This window comes from Monodon monoceros, unplaced genomic scaffold (assembly GCF_005190385.1).
Source record: "Monodon monoceros isolate NGI ecotype Baffin Bay Population unplaced genomic scaffold, NGI_Narwhal_1 Super_Scaffold_11, whole genome shotgun sequence".
In the NCBI taxonomy this organism is placed as follows: domain Eukaryota; kingdom Metazoa; phylum Chordata; class Mammalia; order Artiodactyla; family Monodontidae; genus Monodon; species Monodon monoceros.
Genome location: NW_021703767.1, coordinates 6,163,269 through 6,178,086, shown reverse-complemented (window position 1 = coordinate 6,178,086; position 14,818 = coordinate 6,163,269). Strand labels below are relative to the sequence as shown.

General features: G+C 36.3%; 1 protein-coding gene across 1 annotated transcript in view; it reads right to left on the bottom strand.

Annotated features, from left to right (window-relative positions):
* BRWD1 (bromodomain and WD repeat domain containing 1) overlaps positions 1-14,818 on the bottom strand; it is a 118,285-nt gene that overhangs the window by 29,464 nt on the left and 74,003 nt on the right. The window contains exons 22-29 of the mRNA XM_029215531.1: positions 12,670-12,764; positions 10,266-10,455; positions 8,471-8,596; positions 8,269-8,376; positions 5,502-5,626; positions 4,757-4,839; positions 1,449-1,560; positions 351-412 (exon numbers count right to left, since the gene is read on the bottom strand). Of these exons, the coding sequence (XP_029071364.1) occupies positions 351-412; positions 1,449-1,560; positions 4,757-4,839; positions 5,502-5,626; positions 8,269-8,376; positions 8,471-8,596; positions 10,266-10,455; positions 12,670-12,764 (901 nt within the window). The remainder of the gene's footprint in view (positions 1-350; positions 413-1,448; positions 1,561-4,756; positions 4,840-5,501; positions 5,627-8,268; positions 8,377-8,470; positions 8,597-10,265; positions 10,456-12,669; positions 12,765-14,818) is intronic.

Genomic DNA, 14,818 nt, shown 5'->3' with positions numbered 1-14,818 from the left:
AGGTAATGCAAAAGACAGAAGTCAGGTTAGAGCTCTTCTCTGAAGAAAGAACAAGGGTAAAAGAATAAGGATGAGGAAAGAGCAATGGAGGCTAAGTGAAGGAGATCAAGAAGAGACTAAAGCACAATTACATGAGAAATGACAGTTGGTGACTAAGATACAGCAAGCAACAAGCTGGAAACAGGATAAGAATTAAGAAGCCAGATACACATAATTCTGTTCACTTGTTTTAGTAAAGCTCACAGTTACGATAAATTTAAAAATGTTTCTCGAAGACCACAAATGTGCTCTATGTGCATTAGTAACATAAAAACTTGAAAATGTATTTTCATTGTTTAAAAATTACATACCATTATCAGGTATTGGTTCCATGTCCCATGGGCTAAGTTTTTCAATTTCAGTATTGTCCCACCTGTTAAAACCAAAAAAAAGTCTGGTTAGCCCTTCATAAAGACAACTGATAGCACATATAAAATAGATAACTAATGAGAACACTGTGTACAGCACAAGGAGCTCTATTCAATGCTCTGTGGTGGCCTACATGGGAAGGAAATCCAAAAAAGAGGGGATATATGTATATGTATAGTTGATTCACTTTGCTGTACAGCAGAAACTAACACAACATTGTAAAGCAACTATACTCCAATAAAAAATAGGGGCTTCCCTGGTGGCGCAGTGGTTGAGAGACCGCCTGCCGATGCAGGGGACGCGGGTTCGAGCCCCGGTCCGGGAGGATCCCACGTGCCGCGGAGCGGCTGGGCCTGTGAGCCATGGCCGCTGGGCCTGCGCGTCCGGAGCCTGTGCTCCGCAACGCGAGAGGCCACAGCAGTGAGAGGCCCGCGTATCGCAAAAAAAATAAATAAATAAAAAATAAACCTGTGGCTAATAACTAGGTACCCACTACAAGAGTAAACAAAAAGAAAATGCAAAAATTAACCTCACTGTCACAGTAAGTTTAAATATTAACAGTATGGTTTTTTCCGAATAGATTATAACAAACAAGTATAAAAATGTATGGTGGATTCAAGGACAAAACCAGAAATCCTGTGTGGCCTGTACCCAGGGTAAGTGAAGAAAGATAGTGTGAAGGCCTTGAATGCCACACTTCAGAATGTGGACTTTGTTTCCACAGCCAATGGAAAGGCAGCAAAGACTTTTTTTGAACAAGGGAAATGAAGTAACATGTGCTCCTGAACAATGATCCCGCAATATTGGGTTGAGGAAATATTAGGAGGCTACAAAAAAGGTCCCAGGGAAGCAAGCAGAACCTGTACCAAGGCGGGTACTAGTAACAGAGGCATTCTAGAGAGATGCTGCAAAGGTGAGACTGATGTGACTTAACAACGAACTCAATGGTGTTTTTTTTAACCTGACACACGTCATTCATACCACAACCTGCCGCAGCGAACAAATGTTTGTAGATGACTGGTTTTCATCTGCATACATACCTAACAATGTAACACTGGAAATGACTATCAGGGTACTGTGGCTGATACGGCTCTTGACTCAGCACCGTTCCAAACCACCAAGCATCGTCAATGATAGAACGAAACCTGTCACCTATGAGAGAGATGACCAAGTCTGAGACATCAATTTGCTAACATTAACATTTTTAACTTACAAAATACCTATGACAGATAAAACAAATCAAATAATATTTTTATCTTAAATTTAGCCATTCTTCACCACTTACCTGCAATCTTTAGTGATAAAACATACGTGAAAAAGACACAGTACTACACTCGGCAATTTACCAAAGGTATAACACCATATAATATAATTGATGAAAACGGTTTATGACTAGGTTCCATTATTTAATGGATCCAAATGCCCACTCCAAAATAAGTTCTATTACAAACAACAAAATTTAACAAAACTCAAAAATCTTTTACAACGATGTATACAAATCAATAAATATTTAATAAGCATATTAAATATACTTATGAAATATGTAACTTTTCCTGAATAAAATAAGTTATCAACGTATGATCAGAAGTTAATCCATGATTCTTCTAAAGTTGCTGCTATATAAATATCTCCACATAAAACGGTGTTCTAATTCTTAAGATCTCATAATAAAAATCAGGTCTAAATGTACCCTTAAAAATACATATTTATTATTTAAAAGATTTAAACATCCACATACCCCATTATCTCAGCATAATATAAAAGCAGACAAGCAGAGCTTAGGAGAGCTCCCTATACAAACCAAAGTAACTGGAAAGAATACTTCAACTGACTTCAGTGATTTTAGATTATACATATACATTTCTAAATATATTCTATAACTGTTAACAACTTCTAGAGAAAGAAACTGTATTCTATCTTTGTTTTACATATATTACAAAAGAAACACAGACTGCTGTAATAACCCTATCTCCTCCTTCCCATCCATCCCATCATTTTCAAAACAAAATCAATATGAAAAAAAGTTACTTATCCTTCATTAATAATTCTTTGGTAGATTAACAATTCCTTCTTCAAGAAAAGTTTTACAGAAATAGTATCAATCAAAATTAAAGCTACATATCACTCCCAAGAAAGAGAATATTCCCCACAAATGGTCTTGACTAAAGGAAGTATGCTTTCAATAAATTCTGTAAAACTGAAAAAAATAGCAATATCACAACTATTGGAGCTACATGTTTTGAGGTTAATATATTTTCAAATTTATATAAACATGATCTTTAAGTATATTTTACTTCAAAATCATTAGAAACCCATAAGACCCTCATCCCACCACCCTTCTACCATTAATAAAATTCAACTTTTGGCAGTATTTCATTAATACAGATATTCCAAAACACTTCAACTTTAAAAAGAAGTCTTAATAAATTTTAACAACAAACCTTTTTAATGGAAGGAATATACCAAAATTTTGATGTAACACCAGGATTGCTGTCCAATTCTATAATGTAAATAACCTAATTTAACAAATATCAATTATAATATTTGTTACAGTAAGTATTACTGTAATAATAACAAATCCAGGGGCTTCACTTTGAGAAACCTAATACAAAAATATATGGTTACTAAGTGAGCCAGTCTTTGACACCAAGAATTAGTTAGGTAATATTTTTCTTCCCTATTTATCTATCATTAGAATACTTTCAGTTGAGATAAAAATAGTTCTTTGGTATAAGACTAAAAACTTTAACTTAAAAGGAGGCTTAAAAAATTCATTTTCTCATGGTAAAAATGGGCATTTCTATTCCATTAAGGTTTTTCAAATAAACCTATTCTGGCTAGTCAAAAGCAGGATAGACATCTGCTCAGTACAAAGTTCTCACGAGCAACTTCCTATAATAATCAAACTTCAGCAGAAGAGGTAAGATTTTTATGGGGGAGCAAAAACAAATTAATTAGCATAGAAGATATGATGCAATAATTTCACAACCTCAAAAATAAAATAAAACCCACCAAATTACAAGGGGTAATCAGGAATCAATCTCTAGCATTTACTTGTAGAGAATCGAGGTTAAGAAATTTTTTTGAATGGGTATGTTGGTAGAACAAAATGAGAGCTTCTAATTTACACATCATGGGGGTGAAAACCAGACTGGCTAGGAAACTATAAAGTTCTTTGGAACTTGGCTGTACAACATTAACTTCTACATATTCCAGCTGTCTGGTTTTTTATTTTGTTCTGTTTTGTCTTTGGTGGCTAAATACTTCTCTTCAAGAAAACTTTCCTTTACATCTCCAGTCCCCAAAATAACCCTGATTACTTGTGTGGACGTTACCATTAAAAATAGTGTACTAAAAAAAAAAAAGTCTACTAAGAGCAGCCACACTCTCCGATAAGATTTCGTTTCAAATAGGGACAACTCAGGGAATTTATTTACCTGTTTCTATTGCCTGCAGAAAAAGGCTGCAGGAATTACGAAAATTAATGAGGTCTGAACATCATTTATGAATGTGTACACCAGCTGACACAGCCTAGGTAGAACTCAGTACTTCACTAAAATTGATAAAAGGAGAATGACTTTTCATTCTCCTAGGTGACTAAAGTCAAACTCAATACATGAGCTCCCCAGACAGTATTACATACTGGAAAGTAATACATATACACCTGTGAAATAACTATTACAGTTGCTGGCCTAATTACAGTCATCAATTATGTCCTGAGGAGATTAATAACCTACACAAGTCTAAGCAAGTGAGCCTACCAGCCTGCCTTAAATAGTCACCATGAAAACCACATTGAAACCACATTCAAAAAGCCACATTCAAAAGTTAGTGCCTACCTTTAGGTGATTTTATTTTTTCTGTTGACCCATACAATGCATGGTTATAAAGCGTAAGTTTTACACAAATTTTTTATGTTTTAAAGGAATGGTTACCTCAAGTCAACCTATTTAAGTCTGGGTTGATATGATTATCAAAGGTAAGATATTCTGGCATACCAGAACATTATTGTGTTATTTTTCAAATTTCTTATTGTTTTACATTACAGGTAATTTTGTTAATTATACCAGTGTCACAGTAAAGATGGAAGTAATGCAGTGTGGACAAGTCTGAAAGGAAACAGAAGGTCTACTCTGGCCTATATTCCAGGAGTAAGAAATCATCCTTCCAAAATGTCACATACCATACCAAGCCCTAAGCAAAATATACTTAGCAGTCTTATATTTCTTTCCAGAATTTACATGTTTGCATCCACCATAATAGGCAGCACCACCACCAAAATATTTAGAGCAATAAAATGAGAGATTCATTTCTCAGGGTATATAAAATTCAGTAAGGACAGACTTACAAGACTGCCAGTTCCTCTGTCTTGCTTCATCGTAAAATTGACGCAATACAAGAAAGTCAATAACATCTGGCATATCATGGTATCTAAACAAAAATAAAAGACTGTTAAATTTCCTGCACAGGTTATAGTCTAGAGCAGCAATGTCCAAAAGAAATACAATGGGAGCCACATATGTAATTTTTAATTTTTGACTAGCCTTATTAAAGTAAAAAGAAACCAGTGAAATTAATCTTAATAGTGTATTTTATTTAACCCAATATATCCTAAATATTGTTTCACCACATAATCAATACAAAATAATGAGATATTTTACATTCTTTGCCTTCATACCAAGCCTTCAAAATCCAATGTGTACACTTACATCACACTCAATTCAAATTAGCGACAGTTCAAGTACTTGGCAGCCACACGTGGCTAACAGCTACCATATTGGACAGCACAGGTTTAGCAAATCATTCTAACATTTTCTCAAAAACAAATGCGGAAGCAATTTCCACTACAGGCCAGAATTCTCTACACATTTAAGTGGCATGAAAAATGTATAAAACACGCTCCCGCCTAATTGCTGCTGCAGTACCACTATTTTTACTTCCAGTGGGTCCCATCTATCAGAACTTCAACTTACATCTTGGGCTGTCCACAGTGCTCTACTATTTACCCTGCAGCTGAATGCAAAGGACATGCTGATCAGCGAGAGGGAAAATCTAAATTTAAATAATTCCATTTTTTAAAAAGTAACACATACCTAATAGAGAAAGATTTGTCCATAAGTTTTCCAGTCGCAGGATCTATAAATGCTAGTTTGAGGCAACAAAGTGTAGGGGGCCCAACCTCATATCGTATTCCAACTATTTTGACCAACTCTTGATCCTTTAACAGATATTTTTAAAAGAATAAATGGTTAAAATAAAGCAATTCCTCAAGATTATAATTCTCCACATATTGCCAAATTAAGTCAGCTCACAATTTAGGATTCCAAACCAGAAGAGGGGTTTAATTTACCATTAATTACAATCCTTTTTGCTAAATCTTCACATCTTTTTGAAGACCGGTATTTAACACTGTTTCTAACGTAAGGAATATACCAACTTTAGAAAAAAAAACAACAAATGTATAAGAAGGAACACACAAATCACCCATCAGCTCAGTATCTAAACATAACCACTGTGCACAGTCAGAATTTCCTTCTGGCTTTCTTCTCTTCCTAGAGAAACATTTTCATTTATGTAACTTTGTATTATGCAAATCAAAATATGTAAGCGTTTGGCTTATTATTCTTCAAAAACTTGACAATAAATTTCTACCTAATACATTTCAATAAATATTTGTTGAAGATCTATGTGCCATGACCTATTCCAGGCACTAGGGGTAAGACAGGGAATGGGAGAAACTTCCTACCATGATACAGCCTCCTACTCATTATACTGTAATTAGCCTTCCCCCAATACCTGTTTCCTTAATACTAAGAATATGAGATGATTCACCCATTTATTCACTGCACAAAATATTATTGTTATAATGTGCCAAACAAAGTGCTAAAAATACAGTTGGTTCTCATTATCTGCAGCATTCTTACTATTCTATAGTGCCACCCAAAATGATGAATTAGTGAGTTCCCAGTGAACACTGAACCACTGCTCCTGGAGGGAATACAAGGCTAGGTGGCTACAGGCACCCAGTCATAATATTTCAGTCACCTAATTAAGACAGTATCTTGTGTAATGTGAATTTCTATGTAAAGACACGTCATTTTTTTTTTTTTTTTGCGGTACGCGGGCCTCTCACTGTTGTGGCCTCTCCCGTTGCGGAGCACAGGCTCCGGACGTGCAGGCTCAGCAGCCATGGCTCACGGGCCCAGCCGCTCCGCGGCATATGGGATCCTCCCGGACTGGGGCACGAACCCGTGTCCCCTGCATCGGCAGGCGGACTCTCAACCACTGCGCCACCAGGGAAGCCCGAGACACGTCATTTAATCTACGTTGTTGAGTCATTAACATTGAACTCACAACCAACAGCACTATGACTCATGCCTAAAAGAAGCTTATCTAACACACAGATTTTCTCCATAAGGTACATCATCACCTTCTTGTACATAGTAACACAAGACAGCACTTTAGCACTACGCTAGGGGGCCATCTTAAACAGCAAGTCACCAACACAAAAATCTGAAAAAAAAGCACAAAAATCTGAAAAATGTTTAATGTGGCACTGAATAGACTGCAAAAAGAACATTTATGTACAATATGAGAGCTCAAAAGAAGGAAGTATCACCTTGTTCAACCTCAGCTGAGAACATGCTGGGCAGACAACTCAAATCTTTTGCCACACTGTGCATGTCTGTAAATGACTAGAAAGCACCTTGAGTAGTGATTTTGGTGTTACAAATAGCAAACAGTGAGAAAGGCAAATTCGTAAATACAGAAAACAAGAAAAATGAGGATCAGCTGTCCTCAGGTACACAGTAGTAAGTGAAAGAGACACAAATTTGAATGTATCTAAAGCCAAATTCAAAGAAGTAGAGCCATTGAGTTTTTTCATCTTCTAACAGTTAATGAAAGTATCAAAAATATGAAGTATAAAGATTAAAAATCACCTGTAGTACTACTCTACATGTAATCACCACTAACATTTTAATGTATTTATTTTGGTTGACCATATATGTCTGTAAATTTTTATCATAACCAAAACCAGAACTTCACATCCCGTTTTTCCTCTTAGTAACACACTGTGAATACGTAACATTCATTCTACAAACATTTTAAAAGCCTCGGTTACGTGGTGGGCTCTACGTAGTAGCCAAATGTGTGAATATATCATGGTTTGGTTCGTTCAGTACTGTGGGATATTTGGATTTTTTCCTAATTTTTTGTTTTATAAACAGTGATACAGAATTTAAATTTGTATGCACTTCTGGTTGTTTCCTAAATTACCAAAAGTAGAACTGCTGATTTAAAAGGTCTAAATATTTTCAGTTTCAATTCCAACTGCCAAGATACCCTGTAGGGAGCCTGCACCTGTTTCATGCACCCTTATCACCAAGTTGAACAACTATTAACAAACCTAAACCTTTGCTACTTGTTAAAACATGGTATTTTCTTTCTTTAAGTGTTAAAAATATGTATATACATAAAATTGGTTAAGTGCAGAGAAGCTAAAGTTTTTTCTGTATTTTATTACATGTGAGGTTAAACCTTTTTCTCCAACTTGTACTGGTTTCTTTGAAAACTTGCACTTCTTTTGAAAATCTGTCCTGGGTACAATCATTTTAAGATTAATGATATATACAGCCAAGCTGCCTTCCAATAATGTACAGAGTGCCCAGTGACAAGCATGTCTTCTGATTAGACCTTAATGCTTAGCAGGTAACAGCAGAAATGTTTTTAAGTTGGAAATTAACAGAAAGGTAGTAATGAAGTATGCCTCCAGTAGGTTATTTTTAATGGATTTATAAATAATTTAACTATACATGTATGTGCTACATGTTTAATGATTTAATAATACCATCATCTTACCCTAAGATCCATTTTTCTCCATGGCTCCTTGTTAGGGTTCAGTTCATAAATGTTATTTCTTCTGACAGCCTCAATATAAGCTTCATGACCCTGTCGAAAATATATTACCTACAAAAGGGAAGTGTACATTTAAAAATAAAAACCTAAGAGTAATATTAATTTTACGTTCCATATTCACATTTTTAAACTTTATTACTCTCACCTCATCACCCATTTGAGGAACAAAAGGAGACTTCCGAAGTGTGGTGTCAGTTATCCAAACCGGAGGATGAAATTCATATAAACGTTCCATGTTTGCAAGCTCTGCCTGAGTCATCCTCCGCAGATTCTGCCAAGGGGAAGAGAACAAAGTTTAGTAGAATAGAAAGGGGCAGCATGCACTGTTTAATTGAAAAACAAAAGACTTCACCATTCAGAATGGCTGTTTTATTAGCATGTCACCTAATGATTAATTTTTAAACAGCATACATATTTGGTTCTTTAACATACATAGGAACATTATCAGCTGTGCAAGCATTGTAGATCTACCTAGCACTTTCCTAGCGTCTCCTGAATTTCTAACAGATTCTGCATAGCACCTTACATCCTATGAAGCGGGTCTAATTTCCAGCTGGATCCTCTTTAACACACTAAGGCTGCTTTGCCAAGACTCCACAGTGAATTTCACCACAGACTAATCATCTCAGGGAGTCTCCTCTTGATTTGAGGTTTTAAGACTTGTAATCTTACATATGATATCACATGTGGAATCTAAAATATGATACAAATGAACTTTTATGAAATAGAAACAGACTCACAGACATCGAGAACAACTAGTGGTTGCCAAGGGGGAGGGGGGTGGTACAGGGATGGAATGGGAGTTTGGGGTTAGCAAATGCAAACTATTATATTTAGGATGGATAAACAACAAGGTCCTACTGTATAGCTCAGGGAACTATATTTAATATTCTGTGATAAACCATAATGGAAAAACCATTAAAAAAAAGACTGGTAATTTTAAAATATAACCACAAATTATTTGATACTCCTCCTTTCCTCTCTAAGAGGTGGAGCCTAAGTATCCTCCACTCAATGTGGGCTCCAACTACTTCTAACAAATAGAAAAAAGCAGAAGTAACAATGTGCGACTCCTAAGACTAGGTCGTCATAAAGGGCTTAGCCCTTGCTTAATTTTTGGATCACTTGCTCTGCGGACAATCAGCTACCATGTCAAGAAGACACTCAAGCAGCCCTATGGAGAGGCCCATATGGTGAGGAACTGAGGCCAGCAGCCAACTGTCCCATTAACAAACTTCAAAGATCCACCCCCAGTCAAGCCTTTAGACAACTGTGACCCAAGCTAACATGATGACTGCCACCTCATGAGCCAAAAATCAGCTGATCAGTTCCCAAATTCCTGATTCATCAAAACATGAAATAATACATGTTTCTTGTTTTTAAGCTAAGTTCCAAGATTCTGTTACACAGCAATAGATACCTAATACAAAGACATAGCATCTTTAAATAACAACAGCTACCTATATGACAGGAGCACATGTAGCACTGTACATGGAACAAGGTATAGCAATATTACAATTAGGAGAAAAATATGAAGACAGAACATGTCAAATGAAAATGGGAAACAGGATAACAGCAGACAAAACAAGAAGAAAGGATCTTAAAATGCCTTGAAATATATTTTTGGTGTTGGAACTGGAGGACAAAATAAGAGTTATGGTGGGGGTCTGAGCAAAATAGAGCTTTCCCTCTAAATTACAGATTCAGAAAGGTATAAGTGCCAAGTCCAACTCAGAGCAGATTAGAGAAGTTTTAATAACAAAGGAAATTTTCCAAAACTAAGTTTGTTTGCATTGTACGTTTGACTCCTGATGATGTATATCGATCAAAAAAATAATAATAAAGCCTCCAAATTCCCACAGATTTCTAATTTCTAAATGTGGACAGAAACTATAAAAGTGTAGACAGATGGTATTTTTAAAGATATACTTTTTTCTTACCTCTTTTTTAGGCTTATTTTCTTTCTTTCTCTTTCGTCTCCTTTTTGGAGGAGATAAATTCTCAGTAGACATTTCATCCTCTGAACTACTACGAAACCGAGTAATTCGTCGACGGGATGACGTTCGTAAAGGAGGCTGCAGATTGATGCCTGCGTCAGCCGTCCAATCAGAATATCTAGATGAAGAGCCACTAGGGAGGAAAACAGTTTCAGTCGTACAGAACCAGAATCTAAGCCCTAAGAGTAAATTCATCCTACAACCTTAAGAGAGGAGAGACAACAAGGAGGAAAGAAAAGATCCTGGGAAGATTCGACTGCCCTCCCTATCAGTGCATACTGAAATGACCAAAGACCATGAGAAGGAGAAAAATCTTCACTGACCCTGGAAATTAGGAAAGGATATAAGCCTGAGAAATTTTTTTAAGTATAATGTGGATGAGACCTCATAGAAGACAACATCTAGAGCCAACTAATAATACCCTTTCCAAAAGTGAAGTGTAGCTATGAAAGCAGGAGAGACTGTGCAGAAGAGCAGCACACCCCCTAAACCGCAGGAGGCTCCAAAATGGGACTAGAATTTTTCAGTGGAATGACAAACTGTCAGTGACTACACTGAGAGCCACAAGGAAAGCACAGAACAGAAAGCTCTAAGTGGACAAAGCTTCTTGCCAACAGGGGGACTCTCCCTGATATGAGAAAAGATCCCAGAGAGGGCCTAGTCCTAACCTACCCTGGAGCAAAAGCAGAGTCAAACAGGAAACTAGGAAACTAGCCCCTGGCCCACTCCCAGCTTTAGCAAACACAGAAAAGGATAAAAATCCTCTACTGGGGCCATCATTGTCCAACCACATACCTCTCAGGCTTGATAAAACACACAGTTCCAAAAGCTATTTATTACAAATATTATTTTTGTATTATATTTTATGTTATAAAAAGAGCTGTTTTAAAAATCTTAAGAGCATCTGCTTTGTACAATAAAATTCAAGAAAAGTTGAATTAAAAGATAGTGAATATAGAGACAGGAAGGACAGTGGTGGTTGCCAGGGGTGGGTGGGGTGGAGTGGCGAACTGCTGTTTAGTAGGTACACAGTCTCGGTTTTGCAAGACGAAATAAGTTCTGGAGATTGGGTGCACAACACTGTGAATGTACTTAACACTATTGAACTGTACAATTAAAAACAATTAAGATGGTGAATTTTATGTTCTGTATATTTCACCACAATTAAAATTAAGTTAACAAACAAAAATAAGGGTAGACAAGTGCTCTAGAAATCACTCCAGCTCCTAAGCATAATGGAATAAAAGAAGACAAGAAAGGAAGCCAGGAGTATGGTATGGTGTTCTGTAAAGCACAGTATCAATGGAAATTAAAATAATCTGAGTCATATTTAGAAGGGAGAATCTTCTAGACTTGGTGATGGAAATGTTATGAAGAGAGAATGATATCCAGGTTTCTGGCTGAAGCATCTGCCAGGACAAAGTTGACATTTACCAAGACAAGGAACAGATGTTAACATCTTAGTCCCATGAAATTTGGATACCAAAACTAAACAAAAGGTAATACGTATGATAAAATAAAGTTTATATTTTAAGGCAGGACAAGAAAAATTAAACATAAAATTCTCTCTCTGTGTCCATTTGGGCCTCCACCCTCCCTAATGTGCAGCGGGCATCGGCATTGCACATTAACCAGAGCTGCTCAAAGATGGGAGTGCCTGCTCAACAGTAAAGATCAAATTTTTTCTTTCTTCTGATGTTAGCAATTTAACTTCTTAAAAGAATAACATTCTTTCCCAGCTCTGTAGGGGGTCATAGTGCTTGGTGCTCACTTTGCAAAAGTTTACCTGGACTATGTATCCTTCGTGAACTTTATATAAAATAGCAGTATGTCATCCTGATGTACCATCATTTGTCTTGAAAATGTACAAGACTGTGCCTTCAGCTTCTAACAGGTGGAACAGTTCTCAGAGCTTCCTGAGAATCTGCTTCCCGGTTATAATCCTCAGTTTGGCTTGAATAAAAGTCCCTTTTTTTTTTTCTTCTTGATAGTTAATTGAACTTTCATCAACGTATGCAATAACTAGTAATAAATTTAACGGTGATTTTACCAAACAGACGTTGTATACTCCTCTTTATAAATGTAGCCCAAGACTAAATTGATGTTTTGAGTACACATATTTACACTGTTGGCTCAAATGTTTTAGAGTCAAAAAAAAAAATACCCAAAATATTTTCTATAGAAATAGCAGTTAATCCAGCTTTCTTCTCCTTTTAAATGTATTAAAAACTCAATGTTAGTTTTTCCACAGTTGGAAGCTCTTACACCTTGAATGCCATTCAAGTATGATTCCGTTCAACGTCATGACTAAAATGCTTAGAAGATTAAAACGAGTAAAAACAGGTACCTTGAACTTTCACTGTCACTTTCACTTCTTCTATCACTTTTCCATTCTTCTTCTTCAGAAGAACAAGAACCTTCACTTTGATCACAGGAAGTCTCCTAATTTTGTGACGGGGAGAAAAATAAAACAAAAATCTTGATCTCTGAGATTAAATAACACAAGGCAAGAGAAACCACACAGTCATTCTAATCATCTCAGGAGTAAGTATGATAACCGGGTAATAAAATAGGTAAACTTAAAACAAAAAGCAAGTGTCTTTACTACATCCTTTTTCTTATCAAAAAATTAGACAACAGAAAATATTTGTGAGACTTAACACTACTACTATTAACAAAAGAAACTGATACAAGAGGCCATTCTCTGAGCAAAGTTAATAAGTCAATGTAAATGTTCTCAGTGTTTTGGACTCAAGCCACTGTAATAGGTGGGTAGTGGTATCTCATTTTACTTTCAATTCTCTAATCACATATGATGTTGACCACCTTTTCATGTGCTTATCTGCCATCTGTATATCTTCTTTAACGTAGTCCCCGTTAGATCTTTTGTCGATTTTTAAATTGGGTTGTGTTCTTATTGAGTTTTAAGAATACAAGTCCTGGGCTTCCCTGGTGGCGCAGTGGTTAAGAATCTGCCTGCCAATGCAAGGGACACGGGTTCGAGCCCTGGCCCGGGAAGATCCCACGTGCCGCAGAGCAACTAAGCCCATGCGCCACAACTACTGAGCCTGAGCTCTAGAGACCGCAAGCCACAACTACTGAGCCCATGTGCCACAACTACTGAAGGCTGTGCGCCTAGAGCCCGTGCTCCGCAATAAGAGAAGCCACGACAATGAGAAGCCCGCGCACCGCAACACCGCACGAAGAGTAGCCCCTGCTCACCGCAACTAGAGAAAGCCCGCACACAGCAACAAAGAACCAACACAGCCAAAAATAAGTAAATAAATAAATTTATTTTTTTTTTAAAAAAGACCTTCCCAGTCCTTTTCTCAAAAAAATTAAAAAAAAAAAAAGAATACAAGTCCTACCACCTAGAGAGGTGGGATAGGGAGGGTGGGGGGAAGACGCAAGAGAGAGGAGATATGGGGATATATGTGTATGTATAACTGATTCACTTTGTTGTAAAGCAGAAACTAACACACCATTGTAAAGCAATTATACTCCAATAAAGATGTTAAAAAAATTTTTTTAATTAAAAAAAAAAAAGAATACAAGTCCTTTATCAGACATAAGTTTTACATGTATTTTCTCCCAGTCCATGGCTTGTCTTTTCATTCTCTTAACAGTATCTTTCAGGCTTTTCTATTTGTCAAGTTTTTCTTTCATGGATCATGCTATTGGAATTGTATCTAAAAAGTGATCATCACACCCAAGGTCACCTAGATTTTTATTATATGTTATCTTTTAGAAATTTTATAATTTTGTGTTTTACATCTACATTAAGTTTATGATATATTTTGAGTTAATTTTTGTGAAAAGACTGTGTCTAGATTTTTTTTTTTTTGCATGTGGATATCCAGTTGTTCCACACCACTTGTTGAAAAGACAATGCTTTGTCCATTGAGTTGTCTTTGTTCCTCCATCAAACACTAGTTGAGTATATTTGTACTGGCCTACTTCTGGGTTCCTTATTCTATTCCATTGATCTATTTGTCTATTTTTTCACCAGTACGACACTGTCCTGAAAACTGGAGATTTATACTAAGTCTTAATGTATCTATCAGTCCTGCACCTTTGTTGTTCTTCAGTATTGTTAGCTATTCTGGGTCATTTTTTTCTCCAAACAAACTTCAGAATCTCTTTGCCAATATCCACAAAATAAACTTGCTGGGATTTTGACTGGAACTGTGTTGAATCTATAGATGAAGTTGGGAAGAAGTATCATCTTAAAAAGATGTGAAGCACAGGAACTCTCATTCACTTTTCATCAGAATACAAAATGTAACACAACCACTATGGATAATAGTTGGGCAGTTTCTTACAGAGCTAAATATAGACTTATCATAGAGGAAAATTAAACTCATATTACTAGAAAGTAGTCAATGTGAAAAGGCCACCTACTGTTTGATCCAACTATATGACATTCTAGAAAAGTCAAAACTATGGAAACAGTAAAAAGATCAGTGGTTGCCCGTAGCTCAGGAAGAGGGAGGGAG